Source organism: Glossina fuscipes, unplaced genomic scaffold (assembly GCF_014805625.2).
Source record: "Glossina fuscipes isolate IAEA_lab_2018 unplaced genomic scaffold, Yale_Gfus_2 111, whole genome shotgun sequence".
Lineage (NCBI taxonomy): Eukaryota > Metazoa > Arthropoda > Insecta > Diptera > Glossinidae > Glossina > Glossina fuscipes.
In genome coordinates, this window is record NW_023998454.1 from 3179278 (window position 1) to 3199590 (window position 20313).

Here is a 20313-nt window from a genome sequence, read left to right on the forward strand (position 1 = left end):
TTAGGACTGTTTAAGACTGTTTAATGACATTTTATATAGTTTCGATCGGGAATTTCGCTATTTTAACAAAGTGTTTACAACTGTTTACGACTGTTTAAGACTGTTTAAGACTGTTTAATGACATTTTATACACTTTCGATCCGGAATGTGTAAGTGAACATGGTGGTGTAAACTAGCCGTCAACATCAAAACCTTATTAAACATAATTAAAAAACACTGCTAAACACTTTTATGGTTGACGCTGTATTAGTTTATATGAAATGTTATTTGCCATTGCTTTTTTAGACTCTGCGTTTTTTTTTTTTTGTAGATAAAGCTAAGTATGAATGCATGTATGTGTGACATAGAATGGAGAATGTGTAATAGATGCGCAAATATATCAAATGTTGTTCTTGCGCGCAGGTTGTGTGGAAAAGAAATGGAAATTAACGGTCAAAGAACACAGCCGCACTACACCATAATCTGACATCACTCATCTTTTCAAAAATAAGAACAATATTTTCTGCTTATTACTCATAAGATAAACAAGAACAAATGTTGAAAATTATTCTGTACATTCCTTACATGAAAACATGCGTTCAAAATGCTTTAATTGTAAAATAAATATAGTGAACACCACCTGACCTGATGGATTCATTTATTCGTAATAATACCAGCGACATGGTTATCAAATAAAAGGACGTGTAAAAGGCGACAAGTTAAATGTGTTATATATGGAAATAGCTAATGATATTACCGAAGAGTTTTTACTTGTTTTAAGTTACTTAAGTTACTCCTTACAATTATAGGAGCCTCATTTGGATAAAGTGATCATTCCGATATTCACGTGTTGGAATTTGTAGCTGGATAGCAACTCCTTATTATAAATCCTCCGTCGGTGATTTTTTCGCATGTATCATTCGTTACGCAACGGAATAGAATATTAGCGTGTCGGGCACAAATCATATCGATGTCAAAATAATGGGCTCGTAAATCGATAACGTTGGAACCATTAATATCAATACATTTGCCGTCCATATTTTTTCACGTATTATATGCCATATTCCAATACCATTTCTATTTGACATGCTTGAAATCGTTCCGCGGTATAAAAGATAGCCTTTCTTTTTGAAATGTCCTGCGTATAGGACATAGCATACGCTGTTATGTATTCACAAAAGTTGTATGAATTTTAATAAATGTTTTTTAACAATTTCTCTATTCTTGTGTATTTTGATATGTCATACATTTATAATACAAATGTATTGTATTGTACTTTGAATGCGAAAGCTGAGTACGCATTTGTATATGCATCTTGAACCAACGTAAGCACAAAAGCATATAGGAATATATGAAGTAACCATGTATGTGTATACAGTTAAAATTGTATGTTTAAATAAAGTTTTTATATTTTTCGAGCAATAGAACATGGGTATACTAAATCGCATTTGTGTTTTATTTAATAATTACTTCCACATGAGTGGTTCTAAAGGGAACTTTGATGTGATGCCATTTAATTGACTTGAACAGTTCTAAGAAAAGTTTGGAAATACCGGTCTCATAAAAACCGCGAAATTACTGTGGCTGTAGTAGACCGAAGAGACAAATCGATTTGCAGATCTATTATTGGCAATTCAAAAAATTCTCTATTCATAAAAAAAAAACGAAATGATTAGTGAAGTAAACATACGGACAAGAGCTATATTAAATATTATTTTCAAAAACTAGGTGAAATAGATCATTTTCTCGTTTATTTATTGAATTGTTATCTACTTACCTACATATCTTGCGTTATTAGTGTAATTAAATTATTTGCTAGGAGATTGCCGCTATAACCACTAACCGACTTGTGAACTGCTCGACTTTTAACTTAACATTAAATAATTACATGGATATTAAATTCATGACATCCTTTTCTTAAAATTATGACATTAAGTAGAAAAGCGAGCAGAAGGCACTAAACTATGAACATAAATTATTATGTTTTTTATGTTTTTCAGACTACCTCAACAGTAACCTGCGGCGCTCACAGGATACGCAATTCCTCGCTACATAGCCGAAGAGGAAGATGACATTTGCGAAGAGGTGAGCTATCCACTGGTTGCAAAGGATCTTCACCGGCAAATACCTGGATCCGGCCTTTCCTAAAGTAGAGGCGCACGAGGCGTTCCACCGAGTTTACGACATATTCAACGCGGCGATGACGCAACATATAAAATAAAGCTCTATTAACAAGCAATTGAATTGTTGTGAAATTGTTGTAGTTGTCTGTCAGGTTTTGGTTTAATAATTTTCCTAGTTTTGGGGTAGTCGAAGATGTCGTGTTGTGAGGTTTTACGTAAATAGCTGCGACATTCCAGCACGCGAAGGATTCGCTCCAAAACAAACTGGATTGATTTTTAAACGAACTTACGAGACGCCATGAACATGTACACAAATAAAATTTCGAACGTGTTTCGATGCCTGCTCGTTTGTTAAGTTGTCTGTTTATTGGAAATAAAATGAAATCTCATTCACCAAAGACAGTGAACAAGCATCGAATTATGCCACATGCAACATATGGTGGAACTTGACATCGGCAAGCACGTGCAAGCAACTGTTATACCCGCAAGATGGAGTATATTTAATTTGCTACAATGAGTGAAGAGCCACTCATTTAATTAAAATACGATTAATGTATACGGGGTTTATGAATGTAATTCAATCATAGGAATCAGCATATATGGTTCCAAACATATTTTCACTGTGTTGTCCAGGATTGGAAGAAATAAATAAAAAATTGATGGTTTGCGTTAAAGATCAGTGGGTTGTTAAGCTGCGGTACTTTCTTAAAAAAAAATGCTAGTAAAAGTTTTGCGATCATTTTGATCTCAAGTTATAACTGGTTCTTCCTTATCAACAATTAATATTTTTAAAGGTGAATCTAACGGCGTTGATCCCTATCTAATACAATCTCTCTTTAGTGAATACATCAATATGATTTAGTAAAGAATTCGTAAGGTAACTTTCGATGAAAAGTTTTTAAGTTGAAATTCTCTAAATTACTAATTTTTAGGATCGCAACTATAGCGTAGCCAGGTTATTACTTACCTGTGCACGCATAGATGCATAAATTTTATTCATTTTGGGTGTTTCCTTAAAACGAATTTTTTTCTTTTTAGTAAATGGAAAAAAATTGTTTCGCTTAAAGTTTGATCCCCATGTCGTCAAAAAACTTTTCTGAATTATGCGCGTAGATAATTTTTGAGAAGGTAAAAGGAAGTTTACATCGATGTGTCCTACAAAGACCATGCTTTTCCCTCGCACCTAATTGTTTCACATGACTGTATTATATTTTTGCCCCAACTAAACTCAAACTAAACTTAGATAACATTATTCACACTGATTTTTGGTAGGGTGATTGCTTGTGATTATTGTGTAAGTGAACATGGTGGTGTAAATTAGCCGTCTCGTTAGGGGTTGAGGCAGATAAAAATGGTTTTATATGCAGAAGAACTCGATAATTTTCCCAAAAGTCATGGTGCACGGTGTCGGGGAGTTTGCCTGTCTCGCTTTTATTGAAACATGCCCAAAGCCAACTTCTATTTTCTATGTTTTCAGAGAAGATCGATTATTTCGAATTTCCAACTTTTTGCGACGTTGAATTTGTTGCCATTCGAACGAAAATGTGTAGCAAAGAGTTGTATGTAACTTATTCCTATATTCCCCGAAATGGGGATATTTCTACTTATAAGAAACATGCTGTCCTTATTTGTCGCCAAGAAAGCTAGACGTTTTAATATGGTGTTTGGAGACTTTCCACTTACCACACAACATTTGGTGTTGCAATAAAAATTTCATGTTGTACGGACCCCTTTTCAACATCTAATGGCTCTATTGTGTTTTTCAATGATTTATTTGATTGAAATCTTCTTCAGTACAACCATACTTCTAATTGTATGTTTGCCGCCATATTAGTTTTCATATACATATATACATATATATGCCTGTGTGGGCGTTGATATGTTATTGGCATAGTCTGTTGTTCTTTTCTTATAAATGTTTGGTGTAGGATTTACTGAAACCAAAATCAGTTGTTTTTTCTTATAAATGTTTGGTGTGGGTTTTATTGAAACCAAAATCAGTTGTTTTTTTCATATTTTTTTAATTAAAAATTTACATTTTTAGTGAATTATGAATATTTACATTCCCTGCTGTCAATTTGTTATGGCTTTAGACTTTCCACCACAAAAAAAATGAGTATAGTGAACACCACCTGACCAGATGGATTAACTTTTTCGCGATAATACCAGCGATATGGGTATTAAATGAAAGGGGTTGGAGCGAAGAAAGCGACAAGTTAAGTATGTTATACATTTGCACCATATTGTTACAAATATATATTGACAATTCATAATTGTAAAATGCTATCCATCTTTTAGTTTACCACATGATCCGCAAGTTGCAAATGGTTCCATTAGAGACAACCACTCTAACGTACCAAATCTCTGGTGATATTAAAACCTCGAACTTCCCTGCTGAGTACTTCTTACGAAATTGTTCCATTGCTGCTTCCCATTTAACTGATGATTACCCATACCGAATCACAAACTCGGTGATGACTACGGATTTAGTCATTTCAAAAATTTATTTGATTAAGATTCGAGGAAGAGTGTCACAAAATTTTTCAACTGCTGATTCTGATTTAACTGTTAACGGTTTCGATTATTAACTTGGTCATTGCAGAAAAGGACGTTTTAGATGGGGTCTCTAAAATATAGTTGCAAGCCTGGGTCTGGCGGCATTCCATCCTGTAGACCTACATTATGCTCTGCTGTGCTGTGCGGCATTATGTCAAAGATTCTTAATAATTCCTTGTCTTGGAAGAGTAGCTTCCTAATCCCCTCTCACAAATGTGTAGATATTTCATGAAGAAAAAAATTGTTTGAAACAATTGTTAGTCACCAATTAGCTTTCGCTAACAAATCTTATATTGCTCTATCTGAGCATAGCTTCCTAAATGCAAAATCAACGAACTTCTTAGAGTTTACGTGCTATATTTCGAAGGCTTTTCGGGTGGTTCTCGCACGGATGACGTATACACTGATATAAGTGAAGCGTCCGACTTAGTGCGATTAAATCTAGCCATATCTCGATGTACGCTGACGATGTTGTACTGCGCTCTCTTTAAGTAAAGCTAGTCCGCGATAGATTTCATTAAGAAGTGGCCCAAAAAGCTTAAGGATCTTAACGTCTATTGCTGCAAATAAGGCCTTAACTAAGTTTCAGTGAAGGCCGAACAGGAAAACTCAGCGCTCGCTGAATTTGAGAAAGTAGAACGAATTTTTGAGGTTGGGGCCCTAACACTTTGGTAAATGAAAGTTATTGGGCCCGAAGAAACAGTTAGTTTTTTGAGAATAGAAGAGCTACCGAATTAGTATTACGGGCTTGATTCCGACGAATGAACTAAAACATACGAGAGATATATGGAGATTTTTATTTAGAGTTGACAAACTTAAAAAAATTTTTAGGGTTAACAAACAGCGAGGATTTTATCAACTTATGGTATCTGCAATAATATTTGTAGTTGAGGTAATTAAATCTATGCCTTGCAGCAGAGTAGGCGAAATAGTCGTAAGCCGAACCACATTTCATAAATTTTTTGAAAAGTTTGTTTTTCCTAATTTTGAAATATTTTATTCTCTTGTTAAACTTATAGAACGATAACAGTAAAGCTTCAATATTTCCAGCAGAGAAATCAAACATAATGTGTGAAAGATGAGATTTAAATATTAAAATATTCGTTTTATTACAATCATAATGTTTATTGGAGAAAATTGGATTTACCACGCTAGAGTAGTTGAACGAAAGCAAGTTCGCACGAATGTAAATCAGGCTTTAATCAAGTTTTATTGAAAACCAAACAGAAAACTCCTTGCTCACTGAATTTAGGAAAGTGGGGTAAATTTTTAAGTTAATGGCACTAACATTTTGGTAAATGAAAGTTACTGGGCCCGAAGAAACAGTTAGCTTTTTGAGGGTAGACGAGCTACCGAATTATCTTCACGGAGTCGAACCCGACGGATGGACTCCTTAATTAAGTATCCAACCGACCACAATGATTCGTTTAACAAAATTTCCATGTTCTCTGTCGGAACGGACACTTTAAAAGACGAGATAGCTCTATGTTGAGGTGGAACCAAATTAAAAGTGCAAACATGTTATCCTCAAAGGTATCCTCAAAAGAACAGCAGCACGGTCTCTAACACCTGCACTTTTCGCCCGACAAAAGGGTTTGCAAAGCCAACAAGCAATGCATTGTTTAGGATCAAAGCCTGTTTTGGTTCGACATGATGTATACAAACGCTCCACGTCAGAAAGCAACAGGCAAATAGAGTTTCTGAAAAAGAAAAAACAAAAAAATTTGTTACGTATTCGCAAGCGATCTCTTAAACTAGCCACAAACTTCGCACTATTAAAAACATAGTAACCAAAGAGTAAACCAAGGGAAAAACGGTAAAAGCCGCGAATCCACTCATATTTTTGGAAGCAACAACACGCAATAAACAATAGACAATTTCTTTTCACGAAAGTACCAAATGCTGATGACAAAAACCAATATCACTATCAATACAAAAACTTTAATATAATTCAATAAATTTAACACTTTTATAATTAACTAGGCTTTAAAAGCGTATAAAGCAATAAGATAAACAAATAAATTTGTAAAATTTTTACATACAAAGTAAAATCGTTCGACCACATCGTGCCCGCAGAATTGCCAAAGTAAACGCTTGGAACCGCGCTCGCGTCGGCTTCAACCTGACTTAAATAATCTGATTACATAGTGCTCAATAGATTTTATGCAATTAGATCTAAAAAATGCGAGAAGCTTTTTTCCTGAAGGAAGAACTCACTCACTACTATTTCATTGAATCATAAAAATTGGAAAATGTAAATCCTGCATGGATTTAGTGACTCTATCCGAGAAAAGACTACGTTTTAATCTACACATTAAGCGCTCTGTAATTAATGATCCTTACTTAATGATTGGGCTGAGTCGTTTGTAGGCGATACGTCAAATATAGTTAAGAAGAGTAACTAAATTTATTATTTAAAACAGTAAAAATATTTTTTTTGCTACGTGCGGCTGGTGAAATTAAAACCAAAGAAGGAAAATGTTTGACAATTAAAATTTATTGAATATTATTTAGATTAAACTAATGCGATATAGTTTATACATATAGTTTATCTGGACATATGTCCAAATTGACGAAAATGTAAGCAACTTCAGTATATGATGTAAGGCAGCAAAAGTGAAAGTTCAAAGTTCGTTAGTTACATAATTTATTTATTCTTTCTCATGAGCTGTTTTACTTTCGTCTAATTTCACAGATATGAGGCGGTATTTATAACGGATGATATGCATACGTAAAGCAAAAAAAAAAACGAAAGTTTTCGGACAACACTGAGTGCACATGAAATATGTGAAGCAAGACCAGCCGGAGACGAAAACTGAACATAGCTTTCAAATACACAGTTACGCCCCTATTTAAGTGCAATATTGATGTTAGAGAGGCTTGTTATCATTTCTGCTGTGGGATACGAAAATTGATATAAAGTGAAAAAACGATGACAAACAACACAAAACTAATGTTAGGACTGCTTTAACGATAATAAAGTCAGAAGAGAACGGTTAGTTAGGTCTGATTACATATTATGCAACAGACATTTCAATGTCTTTTTTTTATTTTACATATTGGTTATTTACATAATAGATCACACGACATGCTAATCCCGCTATGGCTTTTCAAAAATTGAACAATTTTCCTTGACTGAGCTTTTATGTGTGCATGTTAACAGCTTTTAATATGTTTAACTTAAATAGGTTTCGGTCAAAGAATAAAGTTCTTCCTTCTTCTTAAAACTCACTTATTAAATTTAGTAGTATTATGTTTTTAAATATTATGTTTTCAATTTTCCAGCAATTGTAAATGTGGCAACTCTGGTAAGAAACAGCAATACCTGCCAGAAAATATTACCACCGTCATTAACGCTTCGGTTTTGTATGTTAGTTTTTCGACAGATGGACTTGTAAGAGATTTATGTTGAAAATTTGTTTTTTGAGGTGTTAAACGGTTGAAAATTTTCATTTCTAATTAATTTGTTTTATTTTAAAAAAAAATTTTTAAAGAGTAGTTTTAAGTGCACAGCGTGATTACAACTAAGAAGAAGTGAGTTCGTGGTGTTCGCCTGATCAAGCTTTTTCAAAAACATTTCAAGGACAAACTGTTTTCCCTAAGCTTGAGGCAGACAACTTATGAAACATACAGAAAATTATTTTATTGCGAAATTAAACTTTTGTAAAATTAGTGGATCTCGAAGCAATTTGTTCTTAATTCAAAACCCTCTATGCTGCTTTCTCTTTTGTCCTGTTGATTAAAGGTGATGGTTTTGATGCCTTTAAAATTTTGATGATTCAGTAATCATACGGGACCTTTTTGTGCTTAAAACAAACTCATTAAAGAAAATGTTTTCACTTTTTCGCCACGCACTACGGAGCAGCATAAATAAAAATAAAATTGTATGTCTTAAGAATTGTAAAATTTATCAAATAGTTGAGGCGGCAGCATCGATTACACCTGTTATTTTCGCACACAGCAAATCTTTTGCTTCTGGTAAGCAATCAATAAACATACGAACGAACATGCATTAGAGAAACTAACTTTTCTCCATAAATTTTATTTGACTTTCCCTCATATTCATTATAAGATGATTCGATCTCTATTTGGATTTTTGGCCAAGAATTAGATTTAATAATTTTTTGTTTATAAAATGTCGTCATTAACTTTGTTCAAATTATATAAAAAATTGCTCCACCTACCCGATACAATTAAGTGGGTGTTAATATGTGTGTATGCGTACACTTTAACTGCATTAGCATTTCCGTTCGTTTGCTGACAGGTGCATAAGTGATGATATTGTTTGACTAACATACTTTTTACATTTTGTTGTTATTTTGCAAGTAAAATAAAACTTTAATTTTGTTAAGTTAATAAATACGCTAATTATCGTACAACTTGAAACTTGAAGTATGAGTGGTTTCTTATTGCTTATAAATTAACTTCGAATATGTAAACCTTCCCCCCTTTTCTTTTGTTTCTTGTTTTCTTTAATTAAAAAATTTTATAAAAATATAAGAAAGAAAAGTTTAAATTTAGTTTTAGTCAACCTATGAAGTTTTTTTTGAAAATTATAAAAATAAATTTAAAAGTAACAATTTTCTTTCAATAATTGTCTGTAGCCTTTTAATAAACGGTTGTTAAATTAGATTTGATAAGAATATTTCGCTATTTAAACAATCTTGTTGATGAAATCTTTGATATTTTCTTTGATATTATCTTGGTTTTTTGAAGATTTCAGTTATGGCAGTGTACGCCGAATATTGACCATAATTATGTAAAAAAGTGCAGAGAATAGATGGAGGAACAGTCTTGAAGAAATTTTTAGAAAACTACATTTGAGAAAAATAAAGAGTTCATTTACAGGACCTTTCTGGCTACAAAAATCTCAAAGTAGATTTTCATTTTAATTGCAGACACTTCAAAGAACAACATTAACAGTAACAATAATATGGAGAATAGAAATGACAAAATATCTGTAGACAAAGCGGAATTGAGGAAACGTTTAACCCCTTTACAGTATCAAGTAACTCAAGAAGCAGCCACAGAACGGCCATTTACTGGTAACGGTTAATGTTTATTGTTTTATGTTTACTGTAATTATACACTAAAATCCTTTTATATCATCTTAGGCTGTTATAATAAACATTACGAGAAAGGCGTTTATCAATGTATTGTCTGTCATCAGGATTTATTTAGTTCCGATACCAAATATGATTCCGGTTGTGGTTGGCCGGCTTTCAATGATGTCCTGGATAAAGGAAAAGTAACGTTGCATCGTGACGCCAGCATACCAGGTAATGTTTTGCAAATTATAATTGATAAATTTAGTTGCTTGGTATTCTGGATAAGTACCTTAATCATAAAATAGCAACAAATGAGGAAAGTTCGATTAGTTGGTACTACTCATCCTGTCAGGATATACATAAAAATTTTTTAATTAAGGGCAGCTTTTTAAGCGTTTTCGAATCAAGGCTTACTTTCGGGCCTGATGTAAGGAATTTAAGTAAGCTTGTCTAAAACCTGGGCAAAAAATATTAATTTGTGCGACCACTAACAGCAATAGGACGTAGAAACGAACAAAGAAGGGAAATTTATACTTTGCCAAAGTGCACCGCAAATAGCTTAGCCAAAATATCTGCTTAAATGATATTGAGTTAAGCGAAAATCAAGGATGCTTATAAGCGTACGCTTTACTGAATGCCTTAGTATGGACACACTGACCAAGTCGTTCAAGAATTAAACTAAAAAGGAATTTTACCAACATAAGATATTACGAAAGCAAGTGTTGTGTAGGATTAAGTTAGTACGTCCTCTAACAAAATTTTATTGTGAAGAAACTTATATATCTGCATTCTCGTGCAGAAACTTCTGATCAACTATTGTACCAATATTCCTATTGAACAATATGTTCGTCGGCTTTGATTGAGTTTTCTGCTGTCGATAAAATTTTGCACGAAAAAATTTTTATAAAGGTATCTTGATATTTCAATTAAAACTTGATGTAAGCATGTGGAGACTGTTTCAAAAGAAATCATGCCAAAAGTTAATAATTAAGATCGTTTGTCTTTAGCAATTTTCCATACACTTTTGAGAGCGCGTTCACTATGTATATTTTCTGATTGCTGGGTTTTGTAGAAATAGCAAAGTATAAACCAATCGATAAAAAAGCTTAAAAACATTAAAACCTCTGCTATTTTATGATTAAGCTTAGATATTTTTTCTACGCTCCTTTACTTTTATGTAATTTTAAATAATTTTAAGTTCATTACGGCTCCACTTTCATTTTGTTTATGGCATTTTTCAAAAATATTTTTCGTTTGGTTGTGAACTTTATTGTGCTTGTTTTTAATTATGGCCCTTATGAAAAGGAAACTATCGAAAAAATATTTAATATTCTCGAAGCTAGTGTGTTTTGCTGTTTGATGGTTTTGTTAGTATCCTACTAGTATCCTTTTTTTTTTGCTAGTATCCTTTCGTTATCCTACATCTTTCAAATTCTTGTTCTATCATTAACGTTTTCTATTCCCTTAGTTGAGTTATCTAAACGTAGACTGTCAAAAAACCGTAACGTAACGAGTATGTTGTTATGTTTGTTGTACGTAACCCTAAGGCCGCTATTCTGTATATGTGTTTACTAACCAACTCCTATACTATTAGAATCAATATTTCAGGTTTAAAGACTAATATTAATTAAATAAAATATTCTCTTCTCTTATATTTTTTTATTCTCCGTTTATCTTTTTGTTCCTTTTGTTCAATTGAATATATAAAATGCAATTACAATTTTCTCCGTTTATGATTTGTGTTTAATTATATTTCCGTTAAAAATTTCGTTGTTATGCAATTTTTGTTATTTTTCATTTTTGCTTCGAGATTAAATTTTAATTTCATGTCCAAAAATGGTTATAAAAACAGTAGTCATTTCAAAAATGCTAGGCATGATACGCACTGAGGTGCGTTGTTCAAAATGTGGCGCTCATATGGGTCATGTTTTTGATGATGGTCCGCCACCAAAATATCTGCGTTATTGCATCAATTCAGCTTCTATTAACTTTGTTGCCCAACCAGCGAAACCATCATCATCCAACCAGGCGTCGGGATCAGCTTCAACAAATCGTAGAAACTCTCAGCAAAGTGGACAGCCAGCCAAAAAATAAGTTCATTTCGTTATAAGTCGTAATTTTCAAACAAACAAAAAAAAAAAGAAGAAAAATCTCATATAACATCTGATATACATATGTACAAACATACAATCGTCATCATTTACATAATTTATTATGGCTTTTTTTTAGTTAACTAATTTGTTGTGCTGGTGCGTTCTTCATTACATTCACCACCGGTCTAGTAAAAAATAGTTCTCTAGACCGTTTGCAATCGCGAAAACTGTATGAAAGCGAAAAGTGATATTGGACAGAGCAAGATTTTCAATCTATTTAACTATGTCCGATTGTCTGTTTTCGCATAAATCGAAAATGGGTAGAAACTTTGCCAATACGCTTTTGAATTAATTTCATCAAAGATATAACTTGAAGCTAAGCGTGATTTGTGACACACTAAAAATAAATGTTAAAATACTTAAAAAGAAAAATTTGTAGAAGTTTTACGTTTATAGTTTAGGGACCATTGCAGACATCGTTTTGATGTTCATTTAATATTTCCTTCAAGTCCAAACGAGAAACTGTTATTAACTATAACTAAGTTCCATCCATTTATTTTGTGATCAATGCATTGCGCTCTGTAAGCGCAGATGACTAAGATTCCTACACAGAATTATTGGGTATGGGGTTACTATATCTACTTTCCTGGCACACACAGCTTCTTCGGGCTTTCTATGTCCATGCTAACTGGCGGTATTACCCTAGAAGCCAGAAAATTCCTATGCCTGCTTTTACTAGTTAGCAAAGAGAAGATGCAAACGTATTTCGAGCTTCATATTATTACCTAGTTATACTATGTATAAAAGAAGATCTTGTTCGCAGTGAAATTTTCCCTGTTTTGGAATATGATTTACTTATCCGCTCTCCATGATGATATTCAGCTATTATTTAAATCTTAACTTAAGTAATAAAATGCGCACAAAAATGACAAAACGAGGAATAATTTTGATCTTCGCACGCTAAACTCTGCATCATTGTCTCATTAGTGATGCGCTATCTTTACCAAGTGATTAGTAACATAACTTTTATGCTTTGTACTACAAAGAGTTTCTAGCTTTGAAATAAATTAAGTCATACCTCTTACGTCTCGTACGCACGATGCATCGGAGCGGTGCGACTTATAGCAGCAGCTCAATATTTTCCTTCGCGTTTCCACTGTCTACAAGTGCCCTTCTCGTTGTAAGTGCGGAAAAAAATCATATATAATATATATTTATATTATTTCTCATAAAAATACAACTGATTTTGGTTTCAATACAACTTCGTGCGTTTATTTCTTATAAAAATACAACTGATTTCAGACTTCATTGTGTGAATATGAAATGAAGCTATATAAATTTTTCAGTTCAAATGGACCGCGCTAACAAGTCTGATAATAAAAAAAACGTGAATTTCTTTACAGAATTTCTCAGTAAGGATGCCTTTCTCTTAACTGTACTATGTAATATTGTTACTTAGACATGCTATATATTGTACCAATTCTGTTTTCGGCTCGAGAGGTAATTTCTTGTTAAAATCTTCCGTCTGATGCGCGTGTCGTTGTCTGGCCTTTTTCATTGAAAAAATTGAGTTTTAAAATAATTCTGATCGATTTAGAAGCATGTTAATAAAGAAAGAAAATAGTGTTATGCAGTACCGATTTTATTGAAGAGTATCCATCATCGGACTTTGATTCGAATGAAGTGACGATGCAAGGTTTACTACTTTTCATTGTTGAAAATTGGATGCATACCAAAACACTTTAAATTGGTGTTATTCATTGTTGAAAAGCACGTCTCCAAGCATTGAGCTGATAAGAACGGTATGCCAAATAGCCAGTTTTTGTAGACACAGGCAGTTTTTATGGAAAGCTTCGACTAATAGTCTAAATTGCACGGCTTCTTGAATCAGTGGGGATTTTTATTATTACCGATATCATGCGTGCGTGCCAGAGAATTGTGCCGTAATGACGACCTTGCTCTTTAGTGTCTGATTAGTGTAACGACGATTATTTTTTTTGCCCATGTTCATTGAGACAGGATTATGGAATAATAATAGAAGGAGAACTGTTCTCACAATTTGTGAGCATATTTTAGTATATTCCAGCTGATTTCAATCAAACGTGAGTGTCATTGTTCATCCATCAACTCAGAAATGGCCATCATTCTTCGCACATTATGTTAGAAGTGAGCGTCATTGTTTAGCCGTTGGGTGGAAATAGCGCGACATTGTTCAGGATAACGCTTAATTGAAGATTTTAATCAAAATCGTTCTTCAATATGATTTATTACTCAGGCATTACAATTGCAATACGTGTAAGGATTATTCGTCTCCAGACGTTGGATTAACACGATTTAAAACATATGCAAGACATGCTCTATACTATGTAATGTACATTATAAAGCGCTCGCGAATTTCTTTTCTGCAACACTTCATTCAATTTAGTTTTGTACAAAATACTATACAAAATTCCAGCAGAATTTCTTAGCTTATCATTGCTAAATCTCGTCGTTTTTTGCACTTTGTCTCCCCATTCGGGAGAATTGGCATGAGTGTTTAAAGTTTTCTATCCAGCTATTCGTCTAATTATGCGATAAGAATGTTCCTAAGTTGCCCATAGTCTGAAAAATTAAGAGTATTCCAATCTGCCGTAATACTCAGAAAACGAAAATAACAAAAAAAATTTGCGATGCACAGCAAGTATATTTGTGAAAAGAATAATAGAGGGGACAATCTCAATAGGGGGTCAGTACACACTCGGCCACAACGAGCCCAGAATGTTTACTATTTTTATGTGCAAATTTAGTTGAATGGTTTGCTCTTGGCTTAAGGTGGTGGATGTTCAAAATTCGTCTAGAAAGCGAATTTAGTTTTTTAACATGTTCTTCCTTTTGTTCGTTTATTTAATGCTTTTATTGTTTGTTTTATTTTAAATTGTTTTCCTCAACTTGTGAGTGGTAGCTTAGTGTATTTTGGGATTTTTCTTTTATTTTTTTCCTCAGCTTAACCAGTCAGTCAAACACCCATTAGCGGTTTCATTTCATTTTCTTCCTAAAGCTCTGCTAATGGCATATTTCCGTGGCTTTTGTTTTGCAGTTTTACTTCCTTTTGTTAAGAACTCTTATTTATTATGTGGTTGTCTTTGTGTTACTCTACTTTTCAATTTTTTAATTCTATAGAGGATTTCTTATTACTTTTTTTTTAATTTTTATTTTTCTCATGCATAATTAGTATATGTATAGACCAATCAATCAATCAATGAATCAATGAGTAAGACAATATAAATAATTAATTTTTTTATATATATTTTTCTATTTCTTTATTTTTTCTCGCTTTTTATATAAACATACATAAATGTGCCTGTTTTGGGGGGGTTCTAATTCACAAACACGCACACATACACCCACACACCAACACACCCGAACACAAGAAAACATACTTAAAACCTTTACACTTTATACTAAAAACAAACGGCTAAACTTGTTAAAATTTAATTATTTATATATATACAAATGATTATCACAATCATTCTCTCATTATCATCGCCCTAATAAATGTCAAAATGGAAAAAAACCTATGCTGGCTTGCAAATGCGCTTTTCAAAACCAAAAACAATAACAAACAATAATAAATAACGTACAAATAAATCAATAAATCATTTTGTATTTTTCGTCCATTTTTTCACTTCTCTTTACTTACTTTCATTTCGTTTTGCTCTCATTTGCATTTCTCTTTTCTTCTGAATCACTTTTGTGAATTTTCGACGCAATTTCTTTCTTTTTTTTTTTTATATTTTATATCTTATGTTTTCACATTAATTGTTTACATATTTCGTTTTGCTGAATGTGTGCTGTTCTTTGCACTTTTTATCTATTTCGTTCTGGTTTGCTTCATTTCCTTTTTGTTCTTTTTTTTTCTTGTTCAACTTTGTTTCCATTCTGTGCAATTTAAAAAAAAACCTTTCTACTCTTAAAACGCATTGACAACTGAAACTGATAATAAAACCACTTTTACATCATTTGTAATAATAAATCTCCTTGTTAACCTTTTAAATTGTTTGTAAATTGTATTGTTAAACAAACAAAAAAAAAAAAAAAAAAAAAAAATACAAAACAACAATATTCTCTTGTAAAAATATTTTTCCAATAAAATGCAATTGCAAATTACTGATAAAAAGGGGGTAATATTTTACTACTAATTAAACATCCAGAACGCATACGCACAGAGGTACGCTGCTCCAGATGTAATTCTCATATGGGACACGTCTTCGAAGATGGACCGCAACCAACTCGTAAGCGATATTGTATCAATTCGGCGGCTATTGATTTCGTTTCGGCCGATGATCTTAATAAACTTATTACTGCAAATGTCAATGCAGCTCCAGCCATCGTTCAACAATAACAACAGATAGACACTAAATTAATTCGATTTTTGCGTAATTAAACAAAGCAACAACATTTACATCATGCAGTCATGTTAGAGAAGGCTAAGTAAAAACATTTGTTTATGTCAATTTTAACGCTTTTAATGGAAATATAAAAACAAAAACGAAATGATAAAAAAAATAATTATAAATAAAAGAAAACAGTAACAATATTGTTGTAGATTAATGTGCAATTAAAAGCTACAGTAAAATCGTATTTAACTTAACACTATTTTGTTCTTATGTGTATGTGTGAACATTAATTAAAAAAAAACACATATATGTATATATATATATATATATATATATAATTTTTTGTTAATTCGTAAAAACCCAAACTCTAAAAAGTTAAATTGTATGAGTGTGAAAGTGTATGCATATCTTTTGATAATTTGCTAATAAACCAAAATTGAAAAGAAAAAATTGTTGTGTTTGCTTGCGACATTGCCAATTTCGTTATATTATAAGTATGATAAGTAATGATGGCAAGCCTTTCCGCTCATCTTAGGCGCTAAAATAAAAGTAAGCCAACTTTTGCTGTTAAAGCGCGTTAAAGAAAAAAAATTAAAAAAAATGTTGTTGACTTGCCATGGAACATTTCGTAACTCCGAAAGTTTCAATGTTTTATTTAGAAAAGGTGATTTTATCATTCTTGTTTTTTCTTTTATGATTACTTTTTTTATTGGCGTTTTTGTGTTTCCTTATTTGCAGATATACGCATATGTGACCAAACAGACGAACTTCAAAGCTGTTTTGTTGATACTTTTAAAAGTCACGATCCGGGTGGTCGATAGCTCGCACAGATCATAAATTTTAATGGATCGCGTAATATTGATGCGACGAAATCGTCAGAAAAAATTGTCGATTACGACGTCTCTTAGTGAATCCACTATAGTCAATTTTGCAAAGAAATTTCACGCCACATAATAACTGGAAAGAAAAAAATTCAAAAACTACGATAAACGAAAAAGGAATTTGCATGTTTGACACTTACCAATCATATTTACTGAACTACCGCTTCCTGAAAGATAATTTTGATATAAACTATGGTTCAAAGCTATCAATTTGCTTGACTGCAAGAACATTTTTCTTTCTTATGGATTTCGACATTCCTTTCAAATTCATCGTAAAAATATTCTTGTTTTATGGCCACCAATTATGTTTGAAAGTGGCTGTAATCTGGCCATTGTTTCCAAAAGGCAAAAGAAAAAACTATAATTCTCAAAATTTAGAGCAGGTATAGAACTGATATCTTACATCGCCATAGAGTTGCGTTTTAAAGAAGGTTGTTTACTTAAAAGAAGCAGTGCAAGATATTCTATGCAAAGTGTTGTCCTCCGTTAACTAATACTTGTTCTCAGGATTTCTGGCCGCCTATGAATTCCGTAGCAAAACAAAAAATCGTCATCTGGAACAGCCGTTTGAATAAAGTAATAATGTATGATGAATAAAGTGAGGCTGTTAGTCCCGTTGATGGATCTATCGTTCGCTGGAAAGGTTTTGTAATACATTGTGAGAAAACTACTTTATCATACTATCCTCGCATATTGTTAACGATCTGTTCAACTGCATTAATTTTTTTTCTTTCGAATTTGGCTGTAGCTTTTCTTTGTGATAAATGGCTTTTTTGGGTAGGATCACTATACCGCCTTTTGATCGCATCAAAAGACAAAGCATAAGCTGGAATGTGCCGTGAATAAAGGTCCTTATCGTCGATGTCAATGGGTCGTCTATCCTGCGGCATACCCTCATGCTCTTCACATTATTGTAGCATATACAGTTTTAGCACTCGCCGTACTTCACCTTTCCTCCGCACTTTCCTTCAAATTATATAAGAAAGCTAAAATTTTCCGCAAATAAAATATATGCAAAACGGAAAAAAAGGAAATTGTATTCGGCTGTGACCGAATTTTACAGCCGTCATAATTACCGCAAGAAAGATTAAAAAAAAGGAAAAAACTAAATTTCTATGCTCTATATTACTGGATGGGCGCGATTAATTTTCCCTATTTTTGTTGCGTAAAAGAGGTATTTTATATCAATTGTATCCGTCGTAATTTATGAGTAACGAGCAAAATATATGGAAAGCGAAGGCATTCGCACTTTATGTTGCATTGTAGAAGTGTGCCGATATCCTCAATTTTCCAAACACAAGAATGTTTCCCGCAACTGCTATATAGTTGAAGAGACGGACAAACGAACAAGCGGACGTGCGCAGGTGTATTCCAAACGATTCAATCTACTTTACACTGGTTATCTATTTTATGAGATTTTTGATGAGATTTTGCTTCTGGACGTCATAAAGGTTTGGGGCGCTATAATATTGGGTGGGCACGGGCGGTTTAATTTCTGTGTGGATACAATCGCCCCGCATATAGAAAATTCCTCTGCATTATTATAAGTTTATCTGCTGCGGTTTGTGAGTAATTTAAAAAAAACTATTTTCTTTTCCTTTGAAAACAAGAGGTGTTCGCAGTTTACGTGATATTGTAGTCGTATCCTTCGATCAATTTGGCCCACTTTCAATACCAATCTGCGTGCATGGGCTTCCAATGTTTCTGCCAAATTTGAAACCGATAGCTTCTTTTATGCGTTTAGAAGAATGTTTGTGACAGACATTAAGCAGAGGGTGGTCCTCCGGCGAGCACACTTTAATCGATTCAGAATTTGTTGCTGAAAAAGAATATATATATTCTTTATGGGGTTTCTGGAGGCTTCTTCTTGTCGTTGTAAAATGAATATATTCCTCATGTTTCGGGGATTTTCCAGTAAGTATAAAATAGTGAGGCACTTACATCCGGCTGGGCCTAAATCTCGTAATTCACCAACATTCATCATACCAATGCGAATTTTACTTTTCCGTAGCATGATGAGGCAGGATACAAAATTGTTATTATAAGCTGTAATCGCTAGACTAGTATTAAAAACTTGCATAAGTTTTAGGTTTATTTCTAAGCTAAATATATTTGTTATTTACGGTGGGCGTGGTCGTCCATTTCCATTTTTGGAATGAAAAATGTGTAGAATGCAATGCTCTCTGAACTTATGAATCGTGGGTAAAGAAATGTGAGCAAAAAACTACATGGGCAACGAAACCAATTAAATTTTGGTATTTTATAATTTTTTTATAATTTTTTATAAATTATCTTATAATTTTTTCTAATCCTGTCTAGAATAAGCGAAATAATTTAAAACACTCTGTCTTGTTTACTTTACAAGTACCAGCCTGAGTGGCCGAGTGGGTAAGAGTTTTGACTAGCAACTCAATGGTCGTGGGTTCAAATCACAAGTGCGGTAGAGTTATTAATAAAAGCCGAAGCCTTTTTGTAGATGCCTAGTGCTTTAAGGCTTTAGTCTTAGAATTTATTCTCTGGCTAAATTTATAATAAAAATAATAATAATAATACTTTACAAGTAATAAGTAGAAAACGTCAAAAAATGAATAAAATGAAAATATAATCACTTACAGCTTTGTATGGGTGCGGTAGCGGGATTCTCCATAAAATAAATTTGGGGAATTTTAATGAGCAAAAACGCACAAATTTTTGTTTACATAAAAAGAAGTGCGTTCATTTCGCGCTTTATTGTAGATGTGTGCCTCAAACGATTTGGCAAAAATATGCAATGTTTCCGTCAAAATCGATGTTGACATCTTAAAAAGGAGACTGTCGACACGCAGGCGGACGGGCATGGCTACATCGATTCAGAGTTTGACGGTGGTCACGAATATATTTATACTTTATTGAGTTTATATGAAGCTTGGTTTTGGGTGTTGTAAATATTACGACTAATGGACAAAATGGATATACACAGCGATATTTCTTTGGTGGTTATGAAAGCGAAAGCTTTGCTCAACGTGAGCACAATTTTCTTTTTGTTTTTAAATGAAACGATTATTTATCTTTATTTTTAATTCTCGAATTAATATTATTTATTTCCATTTACTATTTATTTTTTATTAACTATAATTTGTTGATCATTGTTTTTAAATCCTAGCTCTCTATAAATCGTATTTATATTTAATTTTTTAATAAATATAAACATTTATAAAAAATTTACAAAAGAAAACAAAATTAGCAAAATTTGAGCAACGTTTTATTTATGATTGTTT

At 32.7% G+C, this 20313-nt stretch overlaps 1 protein-coding gene across 8 annotated transcripts; it reads left to right on the plus strand.

The window, feature by feature from the left end:
- The first annotated feature begins 8010 nt into the window (after positions 1-8010).
- Positions 8011-18037, plus strand: LOC119638976 (methionine-R-sulfoxide reductase B1). Of its 8 annotated transcripts, XM_038036139.1 has the most exons (5): positions 8012-8192; positions 8404-8636; positions 9557-9703; positions 9773-9937; positions 11559-15064. In XM_038036139.1, the coding sequence occupies exons 2-5, from the start codon at positions 8489-8491 to the stop codon at positions 11798-11800; spliced, it is 702 nt and encodes a 233-aa protein (XP_037892067.1). In that variant the 5' UTR covers positions 8012-8192; positions 8404-8488; the 3' UTR covers positions 11801-15064. The 8 variants fall into 8 exon arrangements, with proteins under 8 accessions (XP_037892072.1, XP_037892067.1, XP_037892066.1 ...); XM_038036144.1 differs by lacking the exon at positions 8404-8636 and having other exon boundaries at positions 8011-8192; XM_038036138.1 differs by lacking the exon at positions 8012-8192 and having other exon boundaries at positions 8200-8636.
- Positions 18038-20313: the final 2276 nt, after the last annotated feature.

Coding starts and splice junctions, on each gene's coding strand:
- LOC119638976 (XM_038036139.1), top strand. CDS start 8,489: ATGTTTTCACTTTTTCGCCACGCACTACGGAGCAGCATAAATAAAAAT. Junction 9,704..9,772: donor CACAGAACGGCCATTTACTG/GTAACGGTTAAT, acceptor ATATCATCTTAG/GCTGTTATAATAAACATTAC. Junction 9,938..11,558: donor TCGTGACGCCAGCATACCAG/GTAATGTTTTGC, acceptor TTATAAAAACAG/TAGTCATTTCAAAAATGCTA.